We start from the raw sequence: 24,527 nt of genomic DNA on the forward strand, positions 1-24,527 counted from the left end.
GCTTTCAGCACGGCTCAGCCGAGCCGATGCATATGCGTTCGGCTCGGCCGAGCCGCTCGGCCATGATCGGGAGCTGTACGGGCTATTGTAAATAGCCCATACAGCAGGCTCTCGGTTCGAATTGACCGATGGACTCCCGTAACCGAAGCTAGTCGAAGGATCGGCCGAAGCTACGGCTAGATCCTTCGGCAGCTTTGTGAATAGACCCCATAGTGATGAAAACAAGGAACTCATCCCCACATCCCTGGATGAATGAAGGGATCTGCTGAGAAACCTATCAGTATGCGTTGATTATAACGTGTAATGAGCTTAAGTGTACACATACTCTACAAGCATCACTTTCATACATTTTTGTACAATGTCATTTTAAGATATCTTATTTATAATCCATTCAATCTAATCTTGCTAGATTGTAAACGCATATTGCAACACATGTGGGCAGTTTAAAGTGTATGTAAACCCTGAAAATGAATGTATCTTATATGGTCCTTTTTGGGCTGCGGAATATATACCATGTAAAGCGTATTCCCAATAATAAATACCTGTTTACCCTGTTACATATCTTATGAGATAATATTTTCCTGTGCTCTCTGCCTATGCTCCCTTAGTATTAGTTAGCCCTGTTCCCCGTTATGTCTGATTGCTACAAAACCCCACCTCTCTATATTGTGGAGAAGGGAAAGTGTTTATAGTCCTGTCCTAGGGTGACAACTCTGCTCTTCCATAGAAATACTATGGTGAGTTAGCAGCACCGTCCCTACACTTTTAGCTGCCTAAGGCTGGGGGTAGGGGGGCAGGGTGCTTGCGGTCATTGCCAGAGTGTCCCGCTCAGCTCCTGGCAACCAGTGATATCAGTGAGCTGGGCAGGATGCCAGGCAGAGCGTCACAGGTTTCTAAAAGCTCCTAGCAACCTGGGATGCTCTGGCCAGAAAGGAACCGCCTCAGACTACCTCATTCTAGGGATGGCCCTGTGAGTAAGTGTTGCCACCCTAGGACAGGAAGTGTGTTACTGGCAGGATCATCAGGTGAAAATAAAGGAGAAAAATATCCTGAAAAAAGAAAACTAATGCAACCACCACATCTAAAGGTTGGTAAGCTGTGACCCTGTGTTTGAGGTATATATAGTAAAGGGTAGATCTCAATGTTACTATGCATACTGGCAAATTAGGTTTGTATACTAAGGTGCACATCTTACTGAAGACTAGGGGTGAGCAATTTCGAGGGTTACAAAAGTTCTTTAAATTATAGACACGGCAGATGCCTTAAAGCTGTAAGTGGTGTTACTGAACCGACACTATTTTGTCAGCTCATACTTGGCTATAGAATTTACTTTTTCTTTTACAATTGGCTTGGATTACCTAGAGCAGTAGGACCCCAATCTGATTTATTTCAGTGACCCATGTTTTTTCATCAGGTTGCATTAAGCCTGCTTTGACTTGCGGATAGAAATTGGTGTGTATAGTAAAGAAATGTGGTGGCATTAACCACAAGAAACCAGCTTTCAGCTGCCTGGTGTTAACGATAACAGGTATTTGATTGGTTTCTATTGGGAAATATCCTTTTTCCTAAATCTACCTGCAATTTTTGGTGCATTTGAAGAGAACAGTTCAGAAGTCCAGAGCATAGCATGGCCTTTTGCAACAAACCCCTTAGCTGGCTTAGTATGATCTACTGTAAGTTTATAGAATGGCAAAGTGCATGAAATTTATAAAGTGGCATTACGAGCATAGTAGCAGCTACTGGTGGTGTTGGTGGCAATAGCTTTGAAAATAAAGTTGGTATTCAGCTAACAGCAATAACGCAAACAAAAAGCTAACAGTACAGAACAGAGGCTAATCAAAAAGGTCAATCCCATGGAAAAAGGAATCAAACAGGAGAGAGGGGAAGATGTTGCACCCTCTTTTACACCCCTCCTCCAATGTGTCATTATCCTCCTAATGTGCTTTTTACATCCTCACCATCACTTAGATTTATCATCACCCTAACCACCAGCAGACACTGAATAGAATGCTTCATCAGAAGCTGGAGATGACACGAGAGTCGAGCAGTTAATCTCATACAATTGATTTAAAGTAATGAGCCACTTTGAAGTTTGAAAAATAGTGGGAACAGCAGGCCATTTGCTACTGCTTCCCATCTACATGCTGATGCTGGTTGTAGCTGCTTCCCTTTAACCCTAGGTTTTGCTTTTTTTCTGTATAGATTGGGCACAGCCTGCACGTTTTTCTTTTGCAGACATCAAGATTCCAGGTATTGCAGTTTGACATATTACAAAAGTGCACACATTTCCATAAACTATCATTTTTGAACCATAGCCTGTTGAGTGTACTTTCAGTAAATCAGTCCCCAAGTTGCTTGCATGGCCATTAACAAAAAATATATATATATATATATATTTTTGTAGACTATGAATGTATTCAAAGTATACAAAATATACGATTTTTTTTTAAAAGTTAACATTACCAGAGTTGAGCAAATGTCTAAGAGTTTATTTCATAAGGAAGATGAATCATCAAAGCAAAGGCTTTGATATTAGCATGTCAATGGATCCACCCAAGTATGGATCTCCCACCCACAAATGCTGACCTTTAAATACCCCTTTACCAGTTTACCAAGCAAGCAGAGATATGCGGCTAACATCTAATCTGTTCGCCACTCAACATGACAGGGCGTTGATTGTAAAAAAACATAAAAAAAATAGGGAAAACACGAATTTGATAAAAGTGGAGTTGCCTATGGTTATCAGTCAAGTTTTATTCTTTATTCTCTGGAAATAAATCAAGGAATCATTCCTAATGTTTATTTATGCTGTGATCCAGTTTTGATATAATGTCTATATATATATACAGGTGAAACTCGAATAATTAGAATATCGTGCAAAGTTCATTTATTTCACTAATGCAACTTAAAAGGTGAAACTAATATATGAGATAGACTCATTACATGCAAAGCAAGATAATTCAAGCCGTGATTTGTCATAATTGTGATGATTATGGCTTACAGCTCATGAAAACCCCAAGAACCCCAAATCCACAACCTCAAAAAAGTAGATTATTACATGCAATCAATAAAACAAGGATTGTACATAGAACAATATCGGACCTCTGAAAAGTACAAGCATGCATATGTACTCAGTACTTGGTTTGGGCCCCTTTTGCAGCACTTACTGCCATTACTTTTGCACAATATTCTAATTATTCGAGTTTCACCTGTATATATATATATTTTTTTTTTTTTTCTAATTTCTATCTTTTATGCATTCTAAAGCTACCCATAGACACAAGATGAAAATCACATTTTAATAGGAGGTTCATAACTCAATTAGCTGCTATCTTTGGTAACAGTCAACCAGAAAGATTAAAAAGCTGCCCTGATTGCTATTGCCCCACTTGAGTGAAAAAGCACCAGCATCATCTGCCAGCACTGCTCTTCTTCCCTCCCGTGACATAAACAGGAACATTTGTTTGAGCAGAATATTACTATTTATGGAGCACGTGGGTCTCACAAATGCCAGAGGGCAGACAAATATACTCAACCACCTTTCCACATCTATGGGCTCCCTTAGCTAACTTTTGATCATTAATCAATAAAAATACAAAGCGCTAAAGGTATTAGATAATGTGTATAAAAGGTGGAAGATAGGTTTTCAGGCGGGTCGTCCTGGAGCCTATTAATATGTATTAGATGTGATTAATCTAATGAACCAATACAAAAGTGCTGTAATAAGGATAAAACATAAAAACCAATCAAATTGTGCAATGAAGTTATATAAAAATCTTGTGAAACATCAAAAAGTGTTCCCTATGGAGAAAGTTCGGTGAACGGTGAACACCGTGTGCAAACAAAGATAGCAGTGTATTTACAGGTGAGCCGAACTGCCCCTCTCGGGTGGGTACTCACCAAATAGAAGTTGGTCAAAAGAGCTCTTAGTGAGTAATAGCGTAGTTGGACTTGAGCGCAAACGTGTTCTCTACGGGTCCCGGCAGACGAACACTTGGCTTTCTCCCCTATATCGCTGGCTGTATCTCAGGGATGAGGAGATCGATCCTTTTAGACGCGGTGTTGGTAAAGTGCTTTGTCGTGGTCCCACAGGGTTTTAGAGACGAACAAAGAAGAGAACCTTCATAGCGTAGTATGTAAAACCATAAACTTTTATTCCAATACGGCTCACAAGGCAAAAAATTCCGGCCGGCTAGAGCAGCTCAGGAACAAACATAAAAATCTCGTGTCAAACAAACTAGCATCTGCCCTCCTTGACGCGTTTCGTCAGGTGACTTCCTCAAAAAGAAGGTAGATGCAAGAGACACGGGTTGAGTGATATAAAAACCATTCCGCTAATTGGTCCCAATTAGAAGAGAACCAATTATCAAGCAGCGGAGAAAAAAGTCTTACACAGAGACATCATTAAAAGTTAAGACTTCTACATAGAACAGACGATCAATCAATATCATAGAAAACATATCAATTAATATCAGAAGACATGGAACAATCATACAAAGGTCATTAAAAATCATTATATTACGGTGTCATATTAAAATAAAGACTGCTTTATTTTAATATGACACCGTAATATAAACTGATTTTAATTATACCTTATTTTTGAGGAATACCGTAATATACCTTCTTTTTGAGGAAGTCACCTGACGAAACGCGTCAAGGAGGGCAGATGCTAGTTTGTTTGACACGAGACTTTTATGTTTGTTCCTGAGCTGCTCTAGCCGGCCGGAATTTTTTGCCTTGTGAGCCGTATTGGAATAAAAGTTTATGGTTTTACATACTACGCTATGAAGGTTCTCTTCGTTCACCGAACTTTCTCCATAGGGAACACTTTTTGATGTTTCACAAGATTTTTATATGACTTCATTGGACAATTTGATTGGTTTTTATGTTTTATCCTTATTACAGCACTTTTGTATTGGTTCATTAATCACATCTAATACATATTAATAGGCTCCAGGCGACCCGCCTGAAAACCTATCTTCCACCTTTTATACACATTATCTAATACCTTTAGCGCTTTGTATTTTTATTGATTACTGTAGGGATTTCTTTAATCCCCATTTCGGAGCTGCTCTGGGTTTAACAGATTTATTCACTATTTTTAATTATTTAATTATTCACTTAACTATTCCTTCTATACTACCTCCCTCCAGAAGCGCAGACTATCTATTTACAACTTTTGATCATTACCAAGAGGCAGGTCCAATAATTAATGAGATCCATTAATAAACAAAAACTATATATCTATTTGATTGCTTATTTATTGCTGTGTTTGATGTGTGTTTCTTGTGTCATATGCACAATTTTCATGGCATGCGTCATCACTGGAAATCAGTTTATAGAAAGACAGTGAGCTTGAAAAGATTGTAGTTTGAAAACATTTGTTGCCGTTTGGAAAGTAGAAATTGTTAGGGAAATGGAAAAAAAGTTTAAATACAGTCACCTGTGGCAATGATAGTAAATTATTTGCTTTATAACAGTATTTTTGGACGGAACTTATGTACATGTGATTGAGAGAGATCCTTAGTTTTATGAGAAAATATATTTATAATACCCAACTTGGTCATAATGACCAGAAAAGTTTTCCATAAAATGATGGTTTTATTCCAAATGGTAAGAAAAAAATATGTGCAAATATCTCTATGATATGAGGTAAATGGAGGTCACTGTTTTAGTACTCTATACTAGCTTGAAAACTGATTTATTTTCAAAGCAGCAAAATCTTATCCATTTAGAAAAATATTTAAATGATTTAATCTAAAAAATCTAAATCTATTTTCCTTTCCCCTGCTTTCCCTATCGACCCCCTCAGCCACTGTTTTTTTATTTTCTTCTTTCCCACCTTCCAGTTCCTAATCCCCACCTCCCATCTCTTTTTATTTCTTTCAGTAGTTCCCTAGTAGTTTTAACTTATGTTTTCCATATTTGTTGTTCTTCTTTGCTTAAAAACTGTTCTAAAGGGTATTGACTTTTGTTTTTGAAGGTATGTGCCAAATTGTTAAACAGCACCGGTGTGCTTGGGTTTGAATTTGTACCATTATACAATGTTAATGCACAATTACAACCACTTTGGAAGTTTAATAAATGTAAATAAGAAAGATCAATCTATATTTTTTAGTGATAACTTTCTCCATTATAAGAAATGTCTCAGGGCAGAAAGCTGCCATTTCTAACTTGTTTCTGAAGGTGCAGGTCTGTTATCCTTAACCATTCTTCACTACTTAGTGATTTAATTACCAAGAACAAATGTTATTGAAGTGCAGACACTTCTTGGCTTGCTGTATTTTGGCATCTGTGATTTACTAAGTAGGTAAACTGATAAGGATGAGAACCCTTGACCTCGAAGTGGTCAACTTTTTTGTTGTTTGTGTCCCTGTCCCTGTTTGTCTTGTCCCCCCCCCATTTGTCCTGGTGACCGTTATCACTTCCGTGAAAGTGGAAGGAAATTCCAACTTTTTAGTTGTCCTCAGAACAGGAATAGAAGGGAAATCTTCCAATGGGGACACTAGTTCTGGTGATCCTGCTGACCACCAGGGAATTTCCTCACTTCCTGTTGTGGCTATCAGACAGAAAGTGAAGGAAAATCTCACCACTGAGACACAAATGACGGGAAAACTGTTAGGGGTTATAACCCTTCCTACTCTATCCAAAATGAAAAAAAAAATGGCTTCAGTTCTACTTTAAACAAGTCCCCTTTTATGTGTATTTAATGTCTTCCATCTAATGACTGTACCCAGTGAATTGTTCCTAAAAAACACTCCCAAATCCCAACATCAAACCCCCAATTGTGGTAACATTTGCAAAATGCAATGGTTTCTCAACAACCTGACAATTTACAAAGGATTAGATGTTAGTAAAGCCATACAATAAATGTTAGTAAATCCATACAATTGCCATTTGATATGGCTTATAATATGAATATAGATTGGTGTTTGAATTAACTCAAGGTATAACTTTATACAATTTACATCTCATAATTTATAGATATTCATTATATTACAGTTGTTTTCCAGGTATACTATTTCTACATATTTAATGTCTTTCATATCCACTTGTGAACAGGTGTTTCTTTATTTATAAGACTATGCACCATATATGCTGAGAATCATACCTTTGTCTGTTATATACAGTATATGCATTATAGGCTTTGTTTAAAATTGCAGGCAACAGTTCAGCAACTTACACTTGTACACAAATATGGCTCAAGTTTGTGCACATAGGACCACTTATACCTCATTGTTCTTAGCAGCAGATGTGGTTTTTACTTTGTATGTCTGACATAAGAAAGCCCTAAAATATTACATTTTGAAGATATAGCTCAACACCATATATAAGGAATCATGTTTATTACTCCTACCTTGGAAACTTAATATTAGCTTTTCTTTATAAACACTTAATGGCTCAAACTATAAGTGCCTCAGGACCTGATCTCAGAAACCACAAAACAGACAAATACGGTCGGCTTCTGTTCAGGTAACCATGATCTGCAACGCTTTGAGGAAAAATCATTTTTAAATCATCAATTTCATATCCTCCAGTTTAGCCTGCATAAGACATTTGCTTGCTAGATGCTACTGCAGGAGTTTACAGTGAGCTAATTTAGTTTTTGTTATATTATTGTGCAAGTGAAGGTAAATCCCTATTATGGGGCACAGATAGCACAAAGAAAACTTGACAGCAGTTTTAACCCTTTAATCTATCCAAAACTAAAAGGAAAATTTTTGGCTTTAGATACTTCAATGATAAGTCTCTATAGATCATACTCCATACCTCTACAATCTATTGTAATGGGTAAAAATGTGTACTGAATGCTGATTATTCAAATGTGACCGGCTACTCAGGGTGTATATTGTCTCTAATGACATAGCAGTATTCAATGTATATCAGAAATTGCGTAAATGGGAGTCTCTTTGTACTGAATGTTAATGCAGATAATCATTTTAGGGTGGCTAGACATGACATCTGCCCATCTTCGAACAATTATTTACAAGGCTTGAGATGTTTAAGAGGCTATACATCTGCCCATAAAATCACTACAGTATTGGTAACCAGCCATGTCATCTGCAGCCTGCAGATTAAATTAATTTTACATTTTCCAAAATGAATTATTTTCCTGGAAACACTACACAACTTTAATTTTAGGCAGTTATAGAGAGACAATATAAATATTATTTTGTATGTGCACATGAACTAAAAAACAAATTCAATTTTCGATTTATCATTCTAACATTGTACTGAAAGGCAGCTAATGTAAAATGTGTCACCCAGTGGAACAACATTCTTGCATCTTCCTTGTTATATGTATTCACATTTTGTCAATAAAAGAATGTAATGGAGAAACATAGGTACAAATACTGACAGCAATCATGCACATAAAAAAGAAATGCAGCCCAAGCCCCAATGCAAAGATATACTGTAAATGCAGTGCACAAGATGTAGCCTACAAGATGGAGTCTATGTTTATTGAAAGATGCCCTTTAAAGTGATTCCATTAGACGACAAAAAACGCCATTCCCCTTCAGGCGAACTATGCATTGTAATGATGTCAACAACCCATTTTTTTGTTTATTTTACCTCTCTCTGTCTTATTTATACTAACCTGAGCAATCTCAGCATTGTAATAAGAAAAGCTGCATCCCTTACGGGTAGGATGAACCTTGGAGAGTTTCTCACCCCCCAAAAAAGGGAAACTCCTGCTGCACAGAATGTTGGAAATTTGACCTGTGGCTCTGGCAAAAGCAGTGAGCCAATTACACAAGCAGGAATTGCAATATCTGGGAGAATTCAATATGTATGTAGTGCACAGAATCAAGTAAGACTGAATCAGGAGAGTCACTGAATGATTGTGCTTTTATTTTCTTAAATATGTGCATCCAGATATGTCTAATCTATGGAGAATCACTCAATAAAGGAATCCAGGCAATCATGTTGTATGTCATATTTTTATTAAAAAAGTGTGGTGAATGCTAAACCTGTCACAAAAGTTTCATATCAATTTTCACAATGTATTTGGGACTTTTAGGGCATACACAAATTATTAACAGCCTCACCCCCATCATGTAATTAATACTCTATATATATTGTTATATATTGTTACATTTCACATCTCAATGTATGTAGTCCAACACTTTTCATGTGCACATCTATGGTATGCGTCACATATACTGTAGCCTATTGATTGTTTTATTCAATTAGGAAATCTTGCGAGAATGTTCACATAAGTCAGAAATATGTTGTGATTGTTAATGGTTTATATTTGTACACCATAGATGTCCACCCTGTCACTGAAAATGTGAACGCATTCATGAAATTAATTTCCTGCCTCCCCTACATACATTGAGATATGTGAAATGTTACAATTGGATATTATTAATTGCATGATGGTGGTGAGGCTGTGCAGGAATACGGAACTGTATAAATATTTTTTTTTTAAATGTTGGCAATTTGCAACAGTCTGTGCTCCAATAGCTTCTTTGGAGTGGAAAGGTGACACTAGGGGGGTGATTTACTAACCTAAACACACACACACACCAGGTGTGTGTGATTTTCACACAGCAAAACGTATTTATCAACCAAAAAGTCTCTAAAAGCATATTTCCACTAATGCCATATATGGAAAAATCATGCACATGATGCATATATAATGCTGCTTCACAGTTTAGACAAAAATGGTTAGCTCATGCATTTACATTCCTTGCATTCATCAACGCAAGCAACACAACATAGAGCTAATTTACCCAACATCACCTTGGAATTCCTTCATGGCTTTGCACAACACACCTGCTGGGTGTGTACACACTACAAAGGTGTTTAGATTCCACCCATAGATCACGCTGGGAGGGAACACACTGCAGAGGTGTATACACGTTCGTGGTGTGTTTATAAGGTTAGTAAATCAACCCCCAGGAGTCTAATTGACCCCTAATATCACCTTAAAGAGAACCTGTCACCTTCAAAGTGATGTCACTTAGGGCCCCCTTATGTAATAGCAAATAAGTTAAGTTAAAAAAAAAAGTTAAAAAAATAGCAATCGTGCGCATAATCACGTATGCATCGGGTGCACCTACATATGAAAACGACGATCGTGTTAAACATGTTAGGTGTCGCTGTGCGCGCCAGAGTGAGAGCAATAATTCCAGAGCCAATAATCATGGATATCTCTAACTCTCTAAACTGATGAGCTGTACGTGATGTTAAAGCATCGCCTATGGAAAATTTGGGGTACTGTATTTTGTCATAGTTTTACGTTTGCTTTAAATTTTGTAACCTGAGCATGTTGGGTGTCTATTTACTCATTGTAACCTCATCTTTTATATTTTTATTAAAATATGGTATTATCTTTCTGGGCACAAAAATTAGCTTGTGTATTTTTTACTAAAATGTTGGGTTTGATAATAAGTTGCGCTCTTATCGTGTAAACATTTATAACTGCCATCATTTTATTCTACAGGGTCTTTGCTTTCAGAAAATGTATAATGTTTTGGGGGTTTTAAGTAATTTGTAGGCCTAAAATGTGGATTATAACATGTGTGGGGAAAAAAACGCAAAAAAAACCTTGGCAGTAGAAGGGTTAATGTGCAAGCACTATATTTAGGATTCCTAAATATACACATTGGACCGATGCGACCCTGGTAATTCTGCCAGTGATAGAACCATGCTTTACAGTAATTGCATGACACATTTTGGTAACAATAGGCTTAGTTTTGCCTGTAACAGCAGACATTTATAACAATTACTTATTGAAAAAAAAGTATAAAAATCATGCTTTTTTTTTTAAGGAGGGGTGGGGGGGGGGGGGGGAAATACCTGACATAGTGCAGGTTAACAGGCATGCATTATCGCACCACAAGAATGTAAATGGGCCCTTAAATTGTATGTAATGAAATTTTGTATGATTTTTATGGTCGGTGGCGGGGCTTATCGTGGTTTCTTGCACCGGGGCCCTGAAGTTTCTAGTTAGGCCTCTAGAAAACCCTATCAGGTGTTTTTTTTGGGGGGGTGGGGGGAACTGAATTCCCATTTTAGGGAGTTGTCATAGGAACAGGGATCCCCATTACAGGATTTTCCTTTACCTCTTGCTCTTATGACAACTCAGATTCCCCTCACTTTCTGTCTTGGTGAGAAGGGTCACCAGGATAAAGAGAGGGGTGAACCTCTTCAGTGGGGACACGTCAATAAAAACATGACATAATGTCTAACCCTCCCATATTCTATTCAAAACATAAACAAATATCTTTACATACACTTTAAGCCCATTTACATTCTTGTTGTGCGCTAATGCATGTGCATTAACGTATGTTATGTCAGGTATTCATGTGCATTGTTTTAAGGCATTGTGTTGAGACCAGGAAAAAGATGGTAACTGCATAAAATTTATAACCAGCCTATGTAGCAGGGTGCACATGGGAAGGCTGACAACAATACAAAACACTGCTAGCTAGCCTGCAACAAAACAAATAGCCCTATCTAACAGTATGCGTTAAAAGCAGAGGTTTTAGTTGCACAAACATTTGGCCATTTGGCGCACATTTTTTATTGCTGGGCCTCAGGTGTGTCCCTGCACCTTCTGAAGAGGAGTGGGTAGCCTCCAGGTACACCTGCATCTAATTTATCGACTGTATTAATATGCTCCCCCTTGGAGAGTCATACTAATAGAGTTAGGATCACACTTTGCAGAGGTGCCTTGACGTTGGCAGTGTGGCTTCCACATATTTTTGGCCAAGTGTTTGTGCAACTAAAACCTCTGCTTTTAACGCATACTGTTAGACAGGGCTATTTGTTTTGTTGCAGGCTAGCTGGCAGGTGTGCTGGGGATCTTTTTGTGTTTTGTTTTGTGTTGAGACCAGCACAATAAAACATCCCAAAAATCGTATATGCGCCACACAATTTGTAACATGATGCACCACAATGCACTATGGTGCAAGCATGGTGAGCAAGTCGTCTATGGATATCAGCCCATGCTGAAGCTCAGACTGAAAACCTCTGTTCTATCTCTTCCACCTCATATAAACAAAATGTATACTTTGAAAGTATGTATAAATGTGTGCTAGTGCATGAAAAAAAAAGAATTGCAGTACTCATAAGCACATATTGCATGCACATGGGTGTGACAGGGCCGTAAGATTAAAACTCCCCTTCTTTTGGTGTGCTACAACTGACAATGTATATTCTTTCTACGGCACTGAAAACTATTAGCATTTCTAACATCCATTGTCCATTTTCAACTTGCAGACAATAGAAAATATCAAAGTATACCTTCATGAGAAGGAACTGTGGAAGAAGTTTCATGAAGCAGGAACTGAAATGATTATAACCAAAGCTGGCAGGTTTGTAACAAATCTAACTCATTATTTGCTGGGATTTTACAGTATTACCTTATTCAGCCTGCTCTATAAATGTGTAGCTGTCATTTGATGGGCCTTCATTCAGGAGTCAAGAAAGGTCCAAAAAGTACAGCATCACTATAACTGTGTGTAATATTTCTTTGTAGAAACTGATTGCAAGATTATTTACAATGCTATAGATCTACATTTACAGGACAAATACTATAAACATCATTGCAAAGTTGTATCCAGTTTTATTACATGTCCACCAAAGACATTTTTAAGGGCAAGTATCTATTAAACCAAATCGGGATAGGATTATGGGCATACAGCTGACTATTTTTTTTAAGTTGGAGCTTTAGGCTGCCATCTTCATCCTTGCTTCACTTTTAACCTCATCAATTTTAACCTCAGAATTTTTTTTTAAAGGCAGATTGGCAAATTAAACACAAGAAAAGTTCTAAGTGCCTCTCTCCTATGAACGCATACACTTAGCCTTTTTTTTTTTTTTTTTCAGCAGCGAAATCATTTTTTATGTATTTTGGTACAGCCATTAGTTAGACACTCCCTGTCTCCCCTTCCTATTTCCTTTTCACCCTCTCCCTGACTATTTTTATCAAATAATTTTTTTTATTGAAAAACATAAGGTTGACAGTCAAATAATACTATACTTTGTACAGGATTACCTATAACATAGAGCATAATAGTATAGGGTTATTACTAATTTTCTTAGACTGTATTAAGTGCCAATCAAAACATTCTAAAAAGGCAGGATAAATAGGCCAGAAATGGGGACCCATGGGTGTTACCTGTGAGGTAGATATTAAAATGACAGACCGGGTGGGCGAATGCGAAGCTCTCAGGGTCTGGCTTCCTTCTAGGGAAGGAAGAGGCTTCCCATGAGCACGACCAAGGGGGTCCCGCTCTCAGGGTGGGCTGCAGTGCGTCCCACTATCGATGCGACAGAATGCTATGAAAGATAGGGGGTGGGGGAGATAGGGAGAGGGAAGGGGGAGAAAAGAAGGGAGGAGAAAGAAGAGAGTGAGTTGAGGAGGGGGGGAGTCAGGTGGATCCCTAGAGTACATTCACCTCTCAGGTGGTTAATGTGCTTGTCCCATCATATGAGGAGCAGTTGGCGGTGGGTATCAGACGGTGCATTTGTTTCTGACCAACATGACCAAATTTTCTCGAATTTATTCATGGTGAGTTCGATTTGGGCCGTCCGTTTCTCGTGGGACATTATCCAATTGACATGCCTTTTCACCTTGGAGACACTTAGTTTGTTTGTTAACCATGATTGCGCTATTTCTCTTTTCGCAGCCGATAGAACGTGGAGGGATAGTTTGAATGCTGTTCTGGAAAGGCCCTCGGGTTTGTAGTTTAGTAACGCGAGTGTGGGGTCTTTGGGGACGGGCCTTTGCAGTATTGATGAGAGTAGTGAAAAGATTCTGTCCCAGAAGTTAGAGACCGTCGGGCACTGCCACCATGTGTGAAGGAATGTGCCCCGTTCAGGACATCCCCGGAAGCAGAGCGGCGTGGCAGTAGGTTTGAACTTGGCAACCCTTGTTGGCACAAGGTACCAGCGCATTATAACCTTATAATTGATCTCTAGCATGCTAGAGCATCTAGAGCTAGACTTTGTGTTCACCCAGATATTGTGCCACATGACTTCTTCAATAGGAAATCCCAGGTCCCGTTCCCACTGTTTGGTATATGAAGGGGGAGTAGGGCTTTTCTGTAGTAAGAGGGACAAGTAGATGGTAGAGATTGTGCCTGGAGCATGGGGATTATCACGGCATATTTTTTCGAAGGTGCTTAAGGTGTCCGTTGAGGGGCAATTTCGTGTGCTTTGTTGAATGAAGCTCTTGATTTGTAAGTATCGAAAAATCTCTTTGGGCGGAAGGGCGTAGTGTTCCTGTAAATACGGGAAGGGTTTCACTCCTGACTTCGTCTGGAATTTCCAGAGGTGCGTGAGGCCCTTGTCCACCCAAATGGCGAAGCATGAGGGGCTAGACTGTGCAGGTGGGAAGTCGGGATTACGGAGGAAAGAAAGCATAGGTAGGTGTGGAGAGAGTAGGCCAGCGGTACGTTTATGAGTGTCCCAGAGGCGCAATGAGAAGGAGGTGATGGGACTTAGCCTTTTTTTTAAGTGTACTGTGTGCCATAGTGGAGCCTTTGTAGATTCACATTCTAATTCTATCACATATCCCTAAATTAAAATAATTATTCCTAATTTTAAGTGTACATCCAGAATGGTTTATAGTACAGATAAAGCTTAATATTATACAGCCATTTATTCCAAACTGTATACAGATGTTTTGGACATTTTGGCTATCATAAATGCACACTATGGAAACCATGGCTTCTATGGAGGAGAGATTGGGACCCAGTAAGCATGTTTAACCATTACCTTGCTTGCTGGATCAAAAGCTCTACTCCATTTGGCCATTGAGGAGAAAAGGAATGATTTGCATGGCCCCACCCACTTTCCTGAAATGAGGAATAATCCTCTTATCTTAGGATATGTGATGGAACAAAACATATGAATACTTTCTACTCTAAGAAGGCTCTACTGAGATATGCACTAATTAGGTTGGAGGATTTTCTGATGTCTTTAGTCACTCTCACCACATCCTTAATATTCATGGTTATGTGTACTGCAAAATACGTAACCATTGTGGTAAACCTGCAGGCACTGCACTGAAGGGATGGGAACTATAACAATAATGGTGCAGGAAGGGTTTGTGCCAGATCATTATTCCTTGCAAGTCTGGTACCTAATCCCAACCATACCCTAAGCGGTTCAAGTAAGTAAATCTGCTTACTCCAGACTCAAGACAAAAATGAGAGCTTAACTCTTGTAGTACAGAGGTGTAGCCCCACTGAAAGGGTACTTTCTGTTTGCCTGGACATGGCCTTTAATTGTCGCTGTTTTTATTTACAGTTGAACTCCAGAGAGGCATCGGAATCCACAGATGAAGTAGATATATGGGGGGCTGCTTTGCCTACCCAAGGGTACACAGCCCTGGCAGACAGCACAGGCAGTGTGACATGGCTTTTCTATAATACTTTTAAGTAATACAGCTAGGTCACTTTCCTGACCCAGCCTGTAATTAGGCAAGAAAAGAAGAACTCCAAAAATAACAAGATAAAAATCAATAACCCAATAAAAGATAAACTAAACAAAACCACCTGTTGCTGTAATATTCAGCTTCAGTTTAGAGATTTCCCTCGTAGTACCTTTTATTCTGGCACTAGATGTCCTCAGTCTGATGCCAATATCATTCAATCCATTTCCTCTGAGCCCAAGTCATCCTGGACCCACCCCACGCCTGTGACTGTCACGTCTGCAGTATTTACAATAGTAGGATCACAACTGCGGAGTAATAGGATCAATCAGATACGAATCTCAGGCGTCACTCACAATCTCAACGGTGAGTTTGAGATTCTACCATCACGTGATCAAAGGAAAAAACAACACAATTCAACACAGACAGGCGTACCGCATTTTGATTCAGGACTTTCTCTATGGGAAATGGGCCGATGTACAGTCGACCCAGTTTTCTAGCGGGCACGTTAAGGCGGAGATTTCTCGTAGACAACCACAAGGGAGTGGGCCCGAAGACGGGACAACACCCATCTCAGGTGCCTCCTGTGTTCGGTAGGGCTGTCTGAGTACACCAGAATGTCGTCCAAATAAATCACCATGCAGACGTCCAGCAGATCTCGAAAAATATCGTTAACGAAATGCTGGAACGTCGCCGGGGCATTGCACAGTCCGAAAGGCATTACCATGTACTCGAACAGCCCGTATCTGGTTCTGAATGCTGTCTTCCACTCATCCCCTTCCCGCATCCTGATCAAGTTATATGCGCCTCTATCATGAACTCATGAATTGGCGAAAAGTTTTCCTATCCCCGGAAAAAGGTTCGGGGGGGCACAGACCTTGGGTTCAGGTCCCTCTCTAGGAGGTGCAGCTCCTGCGTTTTGGTTAACCAAAGTACGCAATCTTTGGTTCTCTACCTGCAGGTCCTGCATAGAGGTGGATAGGGTCTCGACTCTCTGGGATAAAGTAACCATATGTCTAGCGAGTTCCGCTGGATCCATCTTTATCGGATTCTGTGATTCTGTCACGTCTGCAGTATTTACAATAGTAGGATCACAACTGCGGAGTAATAGGATCAATCAGATACGAATCTCAGGCGTCACTCACAATCTCAACGGTGAGTTTGAGATTCTACCATCACGTGATCAAAGGAAAAAACAACACAATTCAACACAGTACTATTGCGTCATAGACTGTGGTTTGGCAATTGAAATACTAGAATGCAGCGGTTGGGGCTGGGTTAAAAGCGGATACTCAGTAAGTCTAATACCCAGTTCATATCAGCCTGCAGGCAGCAGAGGAGAGGTGCTCTCTCACAGATAGGGTACTTGCAATTTGCAGTAGCTGAATGATGGCTGAGACTCCCAGGTGACTCCAGTAGCAGAACTGAGCAGGTCCGTCTTCCAGATGGCAGCTGGGGGATGAGCAGGGTCCGGTTGGTAGCAGTCTCATATACAGGTTCGAGAGGCAGCAGGCGTTCAGACAACAATCACAGAACGCCATGCTGCCTCATCAGTGCCTTTAAATAGGGCCAGGAAGTGAGGAGGGACCGCTGATCGGTCCGGACGACTTCCGTGTTCCACCGTGGAACGCAGCCGCCGCGTCACAACCCAGAGTTCGTGCGGCTTCCGCGTTCCACGGTGGGACGCAGAGGACCGCGGCAGACGAACAAGAGGCCGCCCCGTCGGCGGCATTACAGTGACTGGGCAGTCAAAGGAAAAGAAGCACAGTGATGAGCTCATCTCTCTGTCCCCCTGCTTTCTCTGCCTATTAGAATGCTACCTGTGAGCACATGAACTGATTGGCTCGTTGTAATGCTTCTTCCTCTCACAATCCAGCTCTGCTGTACAGGGACTACAAGAGTCTAATAGCAGGTACTTACACTGCTTGCCTTTAAAATATATTTAATGACATATTAATGATTATTGGGCTGCATTAAGCTGTGTCTTTTGTATCTGCCTGGAGTCTGACTTTAATGAGCAGCAGATGGATGAGCTCAGAGTAATGTTTTTTTCTCCTGCCCACATGCTCCTTGTCCCCTCTGTCAGACAGACAAGGAAACTGTGAACACCCAAGCATAGATATGGAAGCATAATTTGTCAACTTTACATGCTTAATGCAAAAATTTAAAAATAATAAGTTCTGGTCTGTATCCTGAAAGCTTTGTAGAGCTTTGGGTGGGATAAAGCCTCCATTCCTTGGTCCATGTCTTGTCATGTCAGACCTCACTAATTAGTCTCAGCTGTGCATAGGTCTTTTTATATGTGAGCGGACTGAAGCTAGAAGCTCTCTCTCTTTCTTTCACTATCTCTGCTGTGAGAGCTTGCTGCTGGGTGGAAAGGCTGACGGCTGACTGCTGACAGAACACTAAAGAGTTATCAGCGGTGTCTGTTTGTGTTGGGGAAAAAATTAGGGGCCATCCTGTTTATCAAGGACAGTCTTTAGTTTTTCATCATAGTGGCTCAGACGAGCTGATGTTTTGTTTTGTTTTATGCTATGGACTTATTGTACAAAGCCCTCCTGCGTTAATGCAATGTGTGCTTTCTGCCTTGCTGAACAAAAGTGCAAGGCACATGTCTCATTCCTGGTTTGCCACTGCCAATACCAATTGAGCCTGCCCTCTTTAAAATATATACTGAATGCTATTGACTATAGGTGAGATAGTAGACTGACTTTGCAGTGTTATTCTTTTAGGAATATATATATTACAATTAATTGCAAAAATAATTTCAGCAATGAGTTGTTGAAAGACACAACTATTGCAGCCTAATTCCAGATTGCTGAGATAATTCTCAGCATCTGGCATCTGAAGTAAGTGTTAAGGCTTGTATCCATTATTTGCTAGGCCTGGGGAGCTTTGGTGTGCATTGTGGTCAACATGTACAGTACAACAGGAGCATAGAATTGTGTTAAATGATATCTGGAGCACATCTTTTTCATCTACAAGTTTTAATGGATGATGAGGAAAGCTAATTTTGGCATTCTCTTTTTTCTTGGTTTCTTCTCTATTAAAGCCGCCCGTAGTATGCCAAAAGGGTGATCCCCATTACAATCCTGCTAAGCATGACCTTGAGTCGAAGACTTCTTGGCTTGTTGGAAAAGCCCATAGGTGACATTGGGTGTAATCCATAGTTTATTTAAGGCAGCATTCATGCAAATAAATTGGGGAGAATATATGTAGCTCTGTGAGTAACAACCACAGGATACCTGATGTATAGTGGGTTCAAGCGGGTTCCTTACAATTGGATTTAGCTAAGGCTTATTCTCAAGTACAAAAGAAAAATTTCACTACCACGTCATAAGTTGAAAAAGCTAAATATTTTATTGCCAATAACTGTATCTCATTGGCAAGCGCTTTCGGGGCCTCGCAGGGTCCCCTTCATCAGGCTTAGAGGTAATCTCTAAGCCTGATGAAGGGGACCCTGCGAGGCCCCGAAAGCGCTTGCCAATGAGATACGAGGCTCCAAAAGCGCTTGCCAATGAGATACAGCTATTGGCAATAAAATATTTTGCTTTTTCAACTTATGGTGTGCTGGTGACATTTTTCTATTGTTCATGTGTGGCGGTGCCATCCGCAGTAATTTCGAGCACCCCTCCTCATCAAGTGGTAATTCTGGTAAGGAGTGCGGTATGGTTCCTGTTTCTGTTTATTCTTAAGTACAGCACACAGAGGACCAGTTCAGGAGCAAGTACAACAGAGTTACATAGGGCAGGTTAGGCTGGAATTTTTCACTGAAAATGATCTCTAGAGTGATGCTTTTCCATATATAATGTGGCATGTGACCCAGGTCAAAATGTAATTGCCCTGCTCATTTAAGGTCAGGTCACAGAGTCCTTTATAACATTGGATGGCTGGGCTTAGAATTTAGGAACTATTGGAAAGTTTGGTGGATTGTTATTCCATCAGTATGTTTTGGGTTCTGTGAGTGCTATCTAATTCAGGCATACAGATTTTGCCCTGTTAAAGTTCTGGAAAGGCTTTAGGCTTTGAATCCTGGGGCACAGTTGGATATAGTATAAAACTATACCTCACACCTTTATGATAGCATATAATGCTGTACATCTGCTGCTGTCCCATATACTGTAGATACCATGGCTTTAATTCTATGGTTTAGCATTGGTGAATGTTATAGCGACCAGAACCTTTGCATTGTCGAGAAATACTTAAGCTGAACTGTATACTGATTCGCTTAAAGCCTGTTTCCTATTCTTAGGATTTAATTTTCTTTGGCCTTTACATAACTTTATTTTTGGACTTTCCCCATGAGTCTTTTTTCTAAGTCATTGCCAACAGTTTGCACAATGGACAGATCTTCACAGCCCTTGCTAGCATAAATTAAAAAAAATTAACAATATTTGAAGGAACTATAACAGATTTTGACTAGGGATGCACAGATACTTTTCGAGTACCAGTGCAGATACTTGGCGTTTTCATGAGAACTACCAGGGTTGCAGCGGTTGCAGCTGGGACCTGGCTCTGGCACTCCACCACTGTCCTGAAATCATTAGTCTGTATTGTTTTAGAAAAACCGTCACATGACAATAAACAAAAATGTATCAGTACTCGTACTTGTAAGTACTCGGCAAGTACCAGTACTCGTACTCGCAAAACTGGTATCTGTTCATCCCTTTCTTTATATTTATAAAAACAAAATCGTACATTAAAACAGAGATGTACAAATCCCAGGAGCTCCATGTGCTCCTTACAAATGATAGCCGCCTCCTAATTTTTGAATTTTTCTCTAGTGTAGTCTTGGAGCTCAAAAGTATCGGTACATGTACTCGTACTTGTACCGAGTACTGTACTTGGTATCTGTGCAACCCTAATTTTGACCAAATGGAAGGGCCTTTGAAATGTTTTATTTATAATTGATTTATGTGCTTTCACGTACATCGATTTGGCAAAGTCTAACTGCATAGTTTATGGTACACAAATAAAATCACACTATAAGAATTCGCAATATCCCAATTTAAGTTACCAAAAAAACTTTTGTGCCATCATTAGGAGTGTGGCACATCAGTTCAAGCTGTTATTTGTAAATACAACAGTATTTATTATCTTTAATGGCAGACATATTACATTTATTTATGAAGTACAATACCGTGACATTTACTACAAAAAACTAATTTAAATGACATGTATGGATCTTGTTATTTCTTTATTGTTGTGCCGCATATTATTTTTTTAATCTTGTGCCATTTTAACAGATTTTATATGTTCACATAACAAAACATTTAATGCATCACACACTGACTTTGGCAGCGGAGGAAATACATTTTGATGCCAACACTGACTGTTATAAGAAAAATCCAGAAATTAACTATATGAAAGTTTAATTGGTGGCATATTGCACACACATATGTATAGGTGTCAGTGCATAAATGACAAAATTGCAATCAAAGTTGTGATTACTCCTACTTTGGCACATCTGCTACTTAAGCTAACTGCCTCCAACATGTTCTATGTATTGTCCTGAAAGTAATATTATGGTCTGACTGTACTAAAACATACATGATTGTCTTATTAGCATATATTAAGAATCATGAAAATAAAAACTATTTTATTTTCACAAAATAAAATGGTTCATTGGAACATTTGAATTCTTTATCTGTTTCAATATTTAGTAAAGGAACATAAAGATGAATTCCTCTTGTTACTTTTTCTTTAGTTATTTCTGTGTGGAGTTTTAATTTTTGGTACTTTTCCTATAAAACTAATGTTTCTATGGCATCTGTGCATTCTTTGAAAATATTATGCTCATTTTATTATTGCTGTTGTGGTTTTATATTTTGATCAATATTATTGTAATGATGTCCCCCCAAATTCAATACAAGATCCCTAGATAGGGGTGTGGTATGGATTTTTAAGGGTGACCACTTGAAAAAAAGAAACAAAGAAATAACGATCCTCTACTGCTGGACTCTGGCTGCATATGATAACTCCCTGACTGACAGCTGGATATAAAAAAAACAGTCGGGGATGCTGGCTGACCTCATTTTACTAAAAACTTGAAAATTGCCCTCGAAAAAATTAACAATATGTTGGCTCCCATACATTCGAACCTCCAGAAAACTAAACTTTGCTCAGTTCACTCATCACTAATGGTTACTATTTTATCTTTTCTTTCTAATCTCTAAAAAAAAAAACCTATTGGAGGGAAAAAAGGACTCCTGGTCTGGCGAGTCACTTATTTCAACTGCTTCAATATTCACAGACCAAGTATGCAGCAAGTTAAGCCAGAGTGAAGTCAGCACACCTGATCTGATTTCTTTTTTAAAGGACAGCTATTCAAAAGTATTGAAGCTATTGGAGGGGTATGACAGCCAGAATTTAAGCATTTAAGAATTTAAGCATGAGAAGAAGGCAAACTCTTGTTATATTGTTAGTCAGATTAAAAAAAGACATGTCCATTAAGTTGCACCAAAAGACAAAAAATAAGTCAATTAAAAAATTGCATTAATAAAAAGCGAAACCTGCAGTGGAACTAGACGAAGACAAAAATCACTTATAATGTACAATTCTCTGTGCTCCAACAGGAAAAAAAAATCCTTCCTGATCCCCTAAGGCAGGGGTGGCAAACACAAGGCCCTCATGCCGAATCCGGCCCGCTGGACCTTGTAATGTGGCCCGCACAGCCAGGGCCGGCCTTAGGGGTGTGCGGGCTGTACAAAAAAAAACTCTTTAATAATCGCCCGGGGCGAGGCGCCCCTCCGTGCGGGCGCTTGACAGTTTACCTGTCAGCTCAGCCAGGCAGCACAGCAGTGACAGTGTCACTGGATTATTTTTTGCACGTATGCGCCCCCATACAAATGGCCCTTTGAGGGTAACCATACTGCTGATGCGGCCCCCGATGAATTTGAGTTTGCCACCCCTGCCCTAAGGCAATCAGGTATAAACATGTAAGCCAGCAAAACATTTGTTTAGTTTAGTATGTTTAGTTATTTCGTTTTTCGGGATTCAAGTCTAAAAGTCAATTTGTTTCGCCATTCGGATTCGGATGAATCTAAATTTTTGTTAATTTCAGATGAGTTAAATGATAATTACGAACGACAATTTGTTGCAGAAAGGTGACATTAGCAGGTCTATTCACAAAAGGGTGAAGAGTTTGGAGAAGACAGGAGAAGTGAACAATCTAGGACATCATAGCTGAACTGGAAAGTGAGCTGAATTGGAGAATTTTTCCAATTCAGCTATTTTGGCCTAGATTGTTCACTTTTCCTGCCTTCTCCAAACTCTTCACCTTTTTGTGAATAGCCCTGTAAATGTTCACTTTGTTTCTTTTTAACTTTTGACACTCCACACAAACAATTAAAAAAACTGTGTGTGGTTACCCCGACAATTCATACCAGTCCCTTTGAGGCCAACATGCCCTCGGCATTGGGAGGGTGCTTTTCCAGAGGGGAACCCCTGGAAAAGCACATTGTCTTCATGCTGATGGGGTCAAGGGCCTCTTCCCCACAACCCTTGTCCGGTGGTTATGGGGTCTTCGGGCAGGGGGGCTCATCTGCATCTGAGTACCCCCTTTCATAAAGTGGGCATCCAGATCCCGCTCCCCTTGTGAATCGTAGTCGTACACCTACTCGTTCACTAATGGGTTAAATAAAATGTAAATCAATACACAACATCTTAGAAAAAATCCTTTAATTTAACAAAAAACAATTACTATATTTAACAACAAAAAAAGTCCCACGATGTCAATCCCAACCCCTGATGACAGAAGAAAAAAACACCCACAGCTGACTGCCTGAATAAAAGTTTACATCGGGCAGTGGGTAGAAATAAACAAAGCCTGCTATTGGCTATTTAAAATTAAAATAGCCTAAAGCAGGCTGGCTAGTGCACCCGCCCATTGCCTGATGCCAATCACAGAGGAGCAGACCTGAGAGATAACTTTCTCTCTCAGGTCTGCTCCTCTGCAGGAGCAATAGCCATTCTGCTATTGGCTATTTTAAATTGCAATAGCCAACAGCAGGCTGGCCCCACCCACTGCCTTCTGTCAATCAGCAGAGGTTCGGACCTGCTCCTCTGAGGACTGACAGAAAGCAGAGGGCAGCAGCCATGCTGCTATTGGCTATTTTAAATTGCAATAGCTATTTGCAGGCTATTGCTCTGCCCCCTGCCTGATGTCAATCAGCAGAGGAGCAGATATGAGAGAGAAAGTTTTCTCTCAGATCTGCTCCTCTGCTGATTGACACAGGGCACAATCACAGGTACCCACCAGCATCCCACCCTACGAAACCCCCCTTTTCCTCTTCTTACCCTTTCCCCCCACCCACTTGCTGTTCTTTTTCACTCTTTGCTTTCTTCTACTTTCTTTTCATATTCTGAACTCTTCACTATTTTTTTTACATGTCTGGGTTACTTTCAAAGAGGTCTACACTATATTACACTACATTGACATAGATGGTCAAGATGGAAAATATATTTATACTTGTGTTCATATGATACAGAAAATGTTACCTTGCCTGACTCACTTCATGTTTATGTATTGTGCCTTGATATTGAAATTATACAATCAGGCTGTATAGTGTATAGTCGTCTTAACAGATGTAAGTACTAACTAAACCACTCTGCAACACACTGCATGTCTTAGAGTCTAACCCTACAAGCATAGTAAATGGCTAAAGCGTATTTAAACCCAAGAACAAAATTATATTTTTATTACAATACAATATACAATATAGATATATATAGATATAAATAGATCGATCTATCTATATATAGAAAGATCAATCTATCTATATATAGATATATATACACTTGCCACCCTCATTGTGATGGCTTAATTATCGTCTTTCAGGTTTTTATTCGCTTACTTTCACCTGGTGATCCTGCCAGTGACACACTTCCTTTGCTTGGGTGACAATGTTTACTTGCTATGGTTTATCTATGGAGGAGCAGTGTCCTGAGTGTAGTCAAAAGTACAGAACAACTCCTTATTTTATAACACAAGGGGAGGTGTTCTGTAGTCCACAAAGATAGCTGAGTACAATTCAACTGAGGCCAGCACATGAAGAGAGAACAGGAAATGCTTTGCTCGCAAGATTTCTGTCAGAATCAACAGGCTCATTCTGCTTTCGGTACAGGACATATTATT

General features: G+C 39.6%; 1 protein-coding gene across 1 annotated transcript in view; it reads left to right on the plus strand.

Moving 5' to 3' along the window:
- The window catches only part of TBX4 (T-box 4), a 110,203-nt gene that overhangs the window by 21,740 nt on the left and 63,936 nt on the right, over positions 1–24,527 (plus strand). The window contains exon 3 of the mRNA XM_018556662.1: positions 12,232–12,326. Coding sequence (XP_018412164.1) covers positions 12,232–12,326 — 95 coding nt within the window. The remainder of the gene's footprint in view (positions 1–12,231; positions 12,327–24,527) is intronic.

Source organism: Nanorana parkeri, unplaced genomic scaffold, assembly GCF_000935625.1.
Source record: "Nanorana parkeri isolate BGI_ZX_2015 unplaced genomic scaffold, ASM93562v1 scaffold245, whole genome shotgun sequence".
Classification (NCBI taxonomy): Eukaryota; Metazoa; Chordata; class Amphibia; order Anura; family Dicroglossidae; genus Nanorana; species Nanorana parkeri.